This window comes from Lygodium microphyllum, chromosome 28 (assembly GCF_053477565.2).
Source record: "Lygodium microphyllum isolate KBCC chromosome 28, Lygodium_microphyllum_v1.1.10, whole genome shotgun sequence".
Lineage (NCBI taxonomy): Eukaryota > Viridiplantae > Streptophyta > Polypodiopsida > Schizaeales > Lygodiaceae > Lygodium > Lygodium microphyllum.
The window spans coordinates 85,209,351-85,220,484 of NC_141162.1; the positions used below are offsets into that span (position 1 = coordinate 85,209,351).

Consider the following 11,134-nt stretch of genomic DNA (forward strand, 5'->3'; position numbering starts at 1 on the left):
ATCCATGTGGATATTTCACCACAAGTCCAGGTTTTCTTCCTAATTTTGATTTACATCGTAATATTTCAATTGTGCATGGATCATTTACGAAAATTAAGATGCACTTTTTCGATTGAAATACTTTGGCTAAATTAAAGGAAATAACTTATGATCAAGGAATCAGTCATTTGTATTTTTCAAATAAACGAACAAAGAAAGAGCATAAGATCTCTGTGTATTCTTAGCAAGTGGTTTTTATGCATTACAAAGTAACGAATTTAGATCAACTAAAGATCATCTTTATAAAGTCAAAATTATTGTTGTACACTTCGATTATGCATGGAAAGATAAAATTGCATGTGGCATCATTAGACATCTCTTTCTTCGCAAGGATTCATTAAAGAAGATTGCTAACAATCGTAGCAATTTGCAAGGCATGGAGATGATTCTAGGGCTACATGAAGTAGATCAATCTCTAGTAAATTGGTATAAATCTCAATCAATTACATAAATAGTTACGAAAGGTTGTGTAAATTCAACATACGAATAATTCATTTAGAAATGAAATGAGGAAACACTGCATGGTTCATTTTAAACATAAAACCCTAAAGCTTAATAGCATGAATCTTGTTTGCATATTATAGGAGGATCAATTGGAATTATGCCATAACTTGACATACACTACAAGATATAGGCCTTATACCGATGTTTAAAGCGACGAAAATACAAACAACAAAATTTTCCCCCGTCGTCCCAAAAAGCGTTGTTATTAACGATGCCAATACCGACGCTGATAGCGACGGTTTGCGACGTGCATAGCGATGCCAATACCGATGCTGATAGCGACGATTAGCGTCCAACTTGTTCGAGTGGGGTTGGGTGGAGTCGATAGGGCCAAGGGCTGAATTTTCAAGTGTCCAAGTAAGATGGATCAAACGGTTGATTCAATCGGGGACCCAGTCCTAAGGGTCCAAATGGTGGTTGGCAGAATGGCCCAACACAAGAGGGCCGAGGGCTAATTCTGGTGGACTTGACCCAAAATCGGCGGGCCGAACATGGTGCAATTTTGGTTGACATAATAATAAATCACTTGAATCACATGATTTAGGTCATGGCATACTACATGCACCTCCAGATCAAAGCTATGGATAGAGAGGAAGAGATACCTAGAATAGCAAATAAACTCCAAAATGCAAATTGAAAAATAAATCAAACCCTCTTGCCCTGTTATGACAATGGAAACCCCAATGCTTATTTTCCTTTTTTTTTTCTATCCTAATGCATCCAAATCATAAGAAAACACCTACACTACTTCAACCTAGTTTTCCAAATCCAAAAAACCAAAAAATTAATTTCTAAGGAGATCCAATACATTTTCAAACTCCCTCGCTTCCTACCTATCTACCTCAAGCAATAGTTCGAGAAAAACCCTACTTCAATGCTCGATTTGGAGTGCACAAGTACTCAAGGCTTGAATCCATTGGTCCCAATGATGGAAGCAAAATGTAGAGGTGAGCGGCGAGCTCAAGCTCAATCGCCAAAGACTCACAAACCGCTTATTCCTTCAAGCGTTACAACTCACATAGCCACACAGCCAACAAGCTATCTCTCTCTACGAGTGTAATGAGCTTACCTCCATGTCTGATCAGGTTGCCTCCTCTCCCAATAACTTTGGTAGCTCCATGATCCAAGTGAAAGCTTCAAGCGAGCTCAATTCTCAAGCTCCATAGTACAAGCTCTAGTGCTGTGAGCAAGATAAGAGAAGAAGAGAGGAGAAGATGGAGAGCTTCTTTAACATGGTCCCTCAGCCTCACACACTCTCACACTCCCTCTCTCAAGCACAAGCTCAAGCAAGAAAGAAGAAGAAGAAGAAGAAGAAGAAGAAGAAGAAGAAGAAGAGGAGAGTTACTTTTGACCACACACAAGAATCATCTCCTCATTCACTTTTTAACTTTATATACAAAACCCTAAATCCTTTTTGGGTGTTCATCCCCTTATCTCCTTTTTTTCATGGTTGACCATGACCTAGGCCCTTTTTCCCATTGTCCTCCTATCTTCTTAGATTCCTTCCTACCACCCATCTACCTTTACAATTTGCACGTGTGAAAGCCTAGCACTGTTAAAATAAATCATGGTGTGCCTTGCACTCTTTTACAAAAGTATTGACTTGCACTTTTTCTTGTGCATCTCTCTCCTTGATTTATGACTTTTCTACACTTCTAGTGTTTCCATATTTTTCTTGGCGTGCCTTTGTCTTCTGTTTCACATTTTCCTTGGCCTTGTATTTTGCTTTAGATGTTTAGGATTCTCCACCTTGTTTGTCTGAGGGTTAACACAAGTTAGCACCATATTGAAAAATCATATTCCTATCTCTATCTTTCCATGTAGATCATGGGCTCAACCCATTCATAGAATTTGAAGGTTCTTTTTTTGTGGTTTGTGTTCAATACTGTAGTTGTGGTAGGGTCCTCCAGAAATATGACAAAGATTAGAGCAGGGTGCAAATCCCCAACCATCAAACTTGTTATCACGAAACATAGAAGGTTGCTACCACGTAAAGATATGTACTATTTGGAATGTGTGGGAAAATAGGTTATTATAATAAAATTAAAAAAGGGTGCCATGATGTCAAGGTGTTGGTGACATTGAGGAAACATATCATGAAGAATTAAAGAGCATTCTCCTAGTAGGAATGAAGGAATAGAGGCCAAGATAATTGATGTTTCTATCAGTTTGTTGGCTTGAGTAGAATATATACATGTGGTAACTTCTTTAATATTTGTCCATGTCATACTTTTTTTAGGATAGAGAGTAATCAATGGCAATGGTAGCAGAAAAACATCAAAATTGTGCTACAAGAGATTTTCTAGATTAAAAGGGAAGAGAAAATCCAAGGTTTATTGCAACTAATGTTATATCTCTACAACTTTTTTGAGTGGTAGAACAAGTCTAGATTGATTGTTTATTAGTATAACAAAGATCTCATGGAAATTCATGTTCTCTATGAAGGGCAATAACAATAACAAAACTTGTATTTTAAATAGTAGGTGTAGCATGCAATCATGGAAGGAAAAATGGAAGGAATCTTCGCTAAATTTTATGTATTTGGTTCTCTGAGTGTTAAAATATTTTCATATAGAACAAAAATTTCAAATTTCTATCTGTATATAAGGAAGAAGTCTATGATAGGATCAAACTAGTGGAGAAGGTGTCCATAAAGTCAAGCAGGAGTAGATTCAAGCCTCGAGCTAGAGCCTACTATGTCCCATTAGGGCCATTATGATGATTATAAGGAGAGTCTGACAAAAAGCTATTGTAGACCAGTTTGTACCATGAGATAATAGTCACCTCATATAATTGCAATGGTTGTTCTTTCTTCAGAGGTTTGATCATCTACAAGAGTGAAGAGGAAAGATAGAAAATTTTTCCTTGACTGATCAATAAATTGTTGTGTTTTATGTTTCTAAGTGGGCACAATCAAAGCTACCAAATAGATATACCTATAGAAGTAAGAGAGTAGGAGGTTCTTTTGATGCAGTGATCTACAAGGGTGACATGATCTACAAGAGATGGGCTATTGTATGCGTGGATGATGACAAATCATATTTCAAAATTAAAGAGAGAGAGAGAGAGCCACCACTATTGCAAGAAGAGCATGCCAATTGAGTTTGGTGGACGCCCTCAAATCATGCTAGCTACAAAGCAAGAAAGCAAAATCCTGATTATTTATAAGAAGATGTTTGATGAGCATTCCAAATGTTGCTAATGAATACCTCCTAAATGCTCATGAATAATATGATCTGTAAGATCAATGGTGGAATTTTTCTCCTCTTCTTGCACAGTCCAATTTGTGAAGGCTTCTCATCTTCTAGCCATATGAAAAAAGGGAAGAGGAAAAGAGAGAGATGGGTAGATTGAATCAAAGGGGAAATGAAGATTAAATTTTGCAGTGGTTTTGCCTATACTATAGAGGATAGTGGGGTTTCATCAAGCAAGTTCAAAGGGAAATAGTGGGTCATATCACTAGCAGTCTCTTATTAAAGATCAAAGCCCTCACTCCTAGCTAGGAGAGATTTTCTCAATATTGTGTTTCATAATTGAGGGAGCCCTTCGGCATATGGGGTTATTTGAGAGAATGAGGTTTCTATAGCATCTACCATCATCAACAACACCTATAATAGCTTGTTAATACTTTTTGTCACAATCCACATCAAGTTTCCAACCAAAATCAGGTTTTTTCCAACATGCAACAAACATTCCAAAGGGCTATAGGGCTGTGGTTCAAAGTCTGTGTGTATTAGGGGAGACTATTTTATGTCATTTACTGAAGATAGCTAAAACCTATTACATAGGGATCATTATTGGTAGCATTACAAAGATGTACATTTACTAGAGCCACAAGGCACTAGATTTCCAGAGAGCATCAATCACCGTCAACAACCTTTCAATAACCATATGCATGTCCTTTGCAAATTGGTAATCTTTCACTTTGTTATTGCATTTATCTCAGGTAAGTTACTTATGAATATATGTGTGCATCACGTGGGTTCAAAATAAGAAATTTTTAAAATACTAATTTTATACATTTTTTACATACAAAAGGGTGTAATATAATGGGGTTATTTACAAATTGAATAGAAAAGGGTTATATTTTATTTTAAAAAAATTCAGAGATAAGGATATTTATCAATAGGCCTTGAACGCACGTGATGTAGAGGATATACAGATAGTAACTTCCTCGAGGCATTTATACTTGAGAAATATCTACACTAACCTACTCTATCTTGGTGGTTTTCAGTTCTAGTGTGACATTGAAAAAAATCTTGGCTTTGTCTGAATAGTTTATCCACATCAATATTTGAATAGTATATATATTGTATGTACATCATTACCATTACTTTTGAATGCAAACATAGCATTTGCATGCAATCATAGCTTTAAGATGTATGTTAGGAAAAGAAAGTGTTTGGTATTGTAGCTTACTCAGTCAAAGTACAAGAAATATGATGCAACCAATTGTGATAGTACAACTTGATGTCATTCTACTACTCTCATCCAAATTTGAAGCTTTTGAACCTTCATGAGCATGGATGCCTCCTTTAGTCGTACATATGCTTCTAACCTTTTTCCAAACCATATTTCTCTTATTTGCTTACCATTTTGCATTATTATTGGTGACATTACTACTTTGTCATGCAACCAAAATGGTAGCCATTAGTAGTTGATGAAGATGCGCATATGCTTTTTATGGAAATTTTTGTTTTCGTGGATTATACTTATATATCATGCACATCTAAATGTTTAATTTCTCTTCCTTTGCTTCCACAAAAAATACACTTTCTTGCTCTTTATTGATACTAGATATTCTATATTTAGGGGTTTTTTCTTTCCATGCTATGCCGTGGTTGAGGCAAAGAAGATGCTATTTGGCCATTACAACTTTTATTAGGTTGGTCTCTATAGCTCAGTGGTAGTGAAGGCATGCATGTTGAAAATGTATTGCATGATGGACAGGACAATGGTACTCAAATTGAAGGTATAACTACTAAAAATGCATTGTATGATGGGTAGGAACGTGGTAGAAAAGGGATGCATGATCATTAACTACTACATCCATTGATGATATGTAGGATACTCGCAGTGAAGGCATGCCTACTAAGAAGTTAATGCATGAAGAGCAAGACAATGGTAGATATACCTATTGAAAATATATCACATGATGGGAATGCTCCTTATTATATACACAGAGAGAGAGAGAGAGAGAGAGAGGAAGGTGGAGGAAGAGTTGAGTGGGAGTTCAATGATGCAAAATCAAGTAGAAAGAAATGAACTGAATCTCATTGGAATTTTAAAATGTGTGATACATAAGCAACAAACGTCTCTTAAGTAGCTATTTATAGTTTTCTAGTATTGCTACAAGTGTCAAAGAGATACATAGCTCAAATGATGTCACTAGCAATAGTAAAAGGCATCACTTGACACCTCAATTCTTGAATCAATGACACAAATTATGTAATGTCTATTGTTGGATAAAGCAGTGTCGGAGGAGTTCTAGTCGAAAGGTCATATCCATTGGGGACTAGACAGAGAAGGAAGTAGAGAATAAGAGATAGAAGAGAAGAAAAAGAATAGGCAAGGGATTCAAATCTACCAAAGCCTTTACACAATATAAAGACAAAGCACTATCTATTGATAGAACCTGAGATGATAAATAAAATCATTATCTGGGACTACTCAGAAGCAATCTCCAAGCATTACATCTCTTGAAGCTTTTTGCTAGACCAAAAACGTGCACCAAATACTTTCTTCTCTGCTACTTTAACGACAAATATGATGGATATGTTGGCTCTACAAGAGGGTGAAACCCTAGAACACCTAGTCAGAATTCTTCCGAAAAAAGATCTAGCTAGTGTCTTAATTCATGCCCTATATAATATGGGTAGATATTCAAAAACCTAGGTTATCCATTCTATGACAACATAGTAATGCAACAAAGGTCTAGCTAGTGTTTTAATTGAGGTCCTATATGATATGCAAGATATGAAGATGGAGCAACATGCCTCTAGGTTCTATGTGTAGTATAGTTATGAGCCTGTCAATCCTAACCTCATCTATCACGGTAGTTGGTGGTTCAATCTCTCCATTCCCCACAAGACCTATTGGATCGATCAATTTGAGTAGCATGTAATCTTGTGAAAATGACTACGGCCAAGTGATAGAATTCGGGGCATCTTTGGAAAAATTGTGATGCAACAAATTTGGTATTGCAAAAACTAAATGCAAATGTAAACAAGATTAAACTTCGAGTTGTTTTGTTAGATGGCGTGCTTAAAACGACTTAATTGTCTATGGATTTACAAAAGTAGGATCGATGTATATTGTCGATTATTTCAGCCTCCATGACTTGGCGTATTAAGACTAGGCCGACTGGACCTACGTCTTGCCTCTGTCGTAGGACTCCCAGATTTCTGCAATACTCTAAAACCTGCTCTGTCGCAACCCATAATACTTCTGATATTGGTCCCACTTCGTCGGTCGTTGATCCTTGGATTTTGCTCGGTTTGAATATGATCTAAAAGCTGGTTGTTTCTCGTGCTGCAATCTCGGACAAACCACTGAAACGCGAGAATCAGAGATAAGCTTGCACGACCCTCAGCGGTTTTCCAATATTCCATCCTTGTTAATTGATCGTGGCTTCCCCGTGGTTCAGAGGGCGTTACCGTTAAAATGAATAAAATGAATAATTATCGTGGCTGTTCCATTGGTCTATATAAAGCCGCTTCGATCACTTGATCCATACTTGCCTGTCTGCAGTAGGCTGCTTAGTGTCGCCGTTAGCTCTTGTGGCATAATCTGGATTTCTCAGTCGATCGTACCCATGGCGGCAGCTACCTTGGCAGTGCTGGCAAGAAACCGTTTATGGATGACTGTGTGTGCTGCCGTGGTGCTAGTGCTAGCGCTGCCCGAAATCAAGATGCTGCCGCTCGTGCAAGGTGATTTATCATAAGGGAACGTAATAACTATCTTGGTTTTACTTAATACGCATCGTGTCAAGACTGTTGGTTGAGATTGCACATGCAGTTTCAGTTGGGCAGCAATACTAATTACTATGATATTGTGGCCGAGAACGCAGGAGCTTGCACGGCCACTGGCACGGTGTGCAACCTGAATGCGCTGACGGGCAAGTACGTGGCAACCACTGACTGCATCGAGGCGTGCGTGAACAACGCGCCCCTCAACATCTTCCCCATTTGCTGCAGCACCGCCCCTGGCTCGGACACCGCTCCCTGCGCTTGCTGCCCCGCCCTCACCACCTCTTGCTAGCTAGCTTTCTAGCTGTGATCACTTGCCATCATTGATCTATATGTACTCCATCTACATCTAATATGACCATCACCACCCTCCCCACCACGGCCGCCATCTCCTGCTAGCTAGCTAGCTCACCGTCGCCTCGCCGCTGCTTGTCGTCATTCACTTCGTGTAATCGATCTACGTTGATGGCATCATCATCTCATCATCGTGAACTCGTCGAACGATAATAAGAAGCAATAATATTTATGATGGCAGTACGATTCCCTCAATTGCCCTTTAGTCTTATCAGCTGATCTCTTTCCTTTTCCGAGGAATAGTGGAATCAATAGATAATGAGTGTATTTAATTAGGGAAACGAAAAGTAAGAAAATCAATCTCTCTCTCTCTAAAATGGCGTGGCAAGGCTTGAACTAAATGATGAGTCGATTTAGGTGTGAATGACCTAATGTGAATGATTGAGGTGCAAATGATCTCTTGTGTGTAAGTGGAAACATTCATCTCATTGGATTTAGGTGCGAATGACCTAATGTGAATGATTGAGGTGCAAATGTTCTCTAGTGTGAAAGTAAAAATGTGCGTGATTGCTAAGGTTTTAGTCTTAGTGTAGGATTGCTAGTGTGTGAGTATGAGTGAACTCAAAACGAGTGATAAGATGAGTGAACCTAGAATGAATGATAAACTCGGGACGAGTGAATCGAAGACAAGTGATCTTAAGATGAGTGAACCTACAATGAATAAGCTCAAGATGATGGATCCTAAGATGGTGTGGAGTGATTATTACGTGTAAAATTTGTGTGTAATTGTGTACATGTTAGGTTATGTGTGTTGAAGATGGGGGTGGTTTTGGGGACTTAATGTGTGTGGTTTGTGGAGTGTGTAAGTCAATGGGGTTTTATGTTAGGATTATGAATGGGTTTGAGTGTGTGAATGAGTTGATTATGTGTGTATATGGTGTGTATAATATGTAGAGTTTATGGGTTGTATTTATGTGGTCATTTATGTGTTTGTTTGTGTGTGTGTGTGTGTGTGTATGAATGGATTTCATGTGTTTGTGCCAATATGTGGGGTGTAGGACTAAATGTTATCTGTTGTGAATATATTTTTGTGTATGTGTGAATGCATTTTTGTGTGTAACTTATCTTGTATACTACCACTAGTAAGAAACTCCAATAGAACATGCCACTAACCTAGCTATGACCCAACTATCCTAGGACTACCTAATCTAGGTAGATAATTTCACTAACGCATGTGTGCATTAACTAATCTATGTGTGGCTACCTAAGTATGTGTGCAACTAACTTGTATATGTACACAACTTATGGGAGATGGGCAACTATCCTAGTACATAATTTACTAATCGGGTAACTAACCTAGTGTAAGTTGAGCTTAGCTATGTGATTAGTCTAACATGTGTGCATTAATACTAAGACAAGAGTACATGTGGATGAATTGAAGTTTGTGTGCACATGTGGTTATGGAGTGTGTGTGATGTGTAGGTGTATACGTGCATGTTTAGTTTTTATGTGTGTGTATGTTTGTGTAAGAGTGCATGTGTGAATGTGAGGGAGTGTGCTTTGTAAAGTGGTTAGGTTAGAGTATGTATGAGGGGTGTATTAGTGCATCAGTGTGTGTGTTTTGGATTAGTAAAGGAAAGCAAGGAAATGTGAATGAGTATGCACATGACAAGGCTTCAACTAAATGACAAGGCAACATTTATCTCATTTGATTGAGGTGCAAATGATCTCTAGTGTGAATAATCTAAGATGAATGACCTAATGTGTGTGTATGTTTGTGTAAGAGTGCATGTGTGAATGTGAAGGAGTGTGCTTTGTAAAGTGGTTAGGTTAGAGTATTTATGAGGGGTGTATTAGTGCATTAGTGTGTGTGTTTTGGATTAGTAAAGGAAAGCAAGGAAATGTGAATGAGTATGCACATGACAAGGCTTCAACTAAATGACAAGGCAATATTTATCTCATTTGATTGAGGTGCAAATGATCTCTAGTGTGAATAATCTAAGATGAATGACCTAATGAATGATTGAAGTGCAAATGATCTCTAGTGTGCACAATTGCTAAGGGGCTAGTCTTAGTGTACAAGTGCTAGTGTGTGAGTACAAGTGAACTCAAGACGAGTGAACTTAAGACCACTAATCTTAGAATGAGTGAACCTAGAATGAATGAACTCAAGTCAAGTTATTTGAAGATGAGTGAACCTAGAATGAGTGATCTCAAGATAAGTGATATCAAGGCTAGTGAACCTAGGACAAATGATTGCAAGATAATTTTACTCAAGATAAGTGATCTTAAGATGAGTGAACCTAAGATGAATAAGCTCAAGACCAATGATCTTAAGACGTTGTGGAGTGAGTATTAGGTGTAAAACTTATGTGTAACTATGTGTGTGGGAGATGGGGGTGTTTTGGGATTTAGTGTGTGACTCTATAAATGTGTGTGGTTTGTGTAAGTATGTGAGTCAATTGGGGTTTTATGTTAGGTTGTGAATGGGTTTACTAGAAAATGGTTTTACATTAGATGTTCGAGGGGGCGGGGGGTTTCTAATATTAGTTTTCGTTTCTACATAGCCCTAGGTGACATATTCTAGCTATTTTTAGATTTTTCTAACTTTATGTGCTTTTTCACTTCTTTAGGGTCGTGTTTGTCTCTTCTTGAAGTCCTGGTCCTTATTGCACCTTCACTTTTTAGAGTTTTGGGCCATACCCCCATTACTTTTTCCGCTTTCTAACTCTTAAGCATTTGCCAACCTTAAATAAGGCTAACAAATTTTGTATGCTAGGGAATCTTGTTAATTGATCGTGGCTTCCCCGAGGCTCAAAGGGCATTACCACTAAAATGAATAAAAGGCTTATATGTGTGCACTATGTCACTGGAATAATTATCTTAGTTGTTACCTTGGTCTCTATACTCAAGAAGCTCTAAACCACTCTCTATAGAAAGTTCACAGTAGAACTAGGAATAATGTAGAATTTTCTAGCTATAACTAGATAATTTTGCCATCACGAGTCTCTTCTAACTAGTAAAGTCCTTTTCCTAGATACTATCTAGAAAATTGAAGCCCTACCTAGCAACATTATCTAGAAAGTTATTGTATGATTAGTAACAATATCAACCTAACTAGAAACTTTTTGTTTTTACTAGTCATAACAAGCAAGTACTATCCTCTAACTAGGGAATTATGGATAGTCTATGAAGTTAACTTGGAACTCATAATTTTGTTAGGTATAACTGGTAAATAAATATTCTTGGTTTAGAAATTTACATTTGTATAATACTTACACCCAACTAAGCTTTTCACACTTGTTTCACACAAAAGCATGACCATAGTT

The 11,134-nt window shown here is 37.7% G+C and overlaps 1 protein-coding gene across 1 annotated transcript; it reads left to right on the plus strand.

Moving 5' to 3' along the window:
* Positions 1–7,296: 7,296 nt before the first annotated feature.
* Positions 7,297–8,002, plus strand: LOC148011705 (uncharacterized). The gene is made up of 2 exons (XM_087669922.1): positions 7,297–7,472; positions 7,613–8,002. Exons 1-2 carry the CDS (start codon positions 7,358–7,360, stop codon positions 7,801–7,803), a joined length of 306 nt encoding a protein of 101 aa, XP_087526048.1. The 5' UTR covers positions 7,297–7,357; the 3' UTR covers positions 7,804–8,002.
* The last annotated feature ends 3,132 nt before the right edge of the window (positions 8,003–11,134 follow it).

Excerpts from the sequence above, each read along its gene's own strand:
- LOC148011705 (XM_087669922.1), top strand. The coding sequence starts at position 7,358 with ATGGCGGCAGCTACCTTGGCAGTGCTGGCAAGAAACCGTTTATGGATG. Across the intron at positions 7,473-7,612 it reads GATGCTGCCGCTCGTGCAAG|GAGCTTGCACGGCCACTGGC; the intron begins GTGATTTATCAT and ends CCGAGAACGCAG.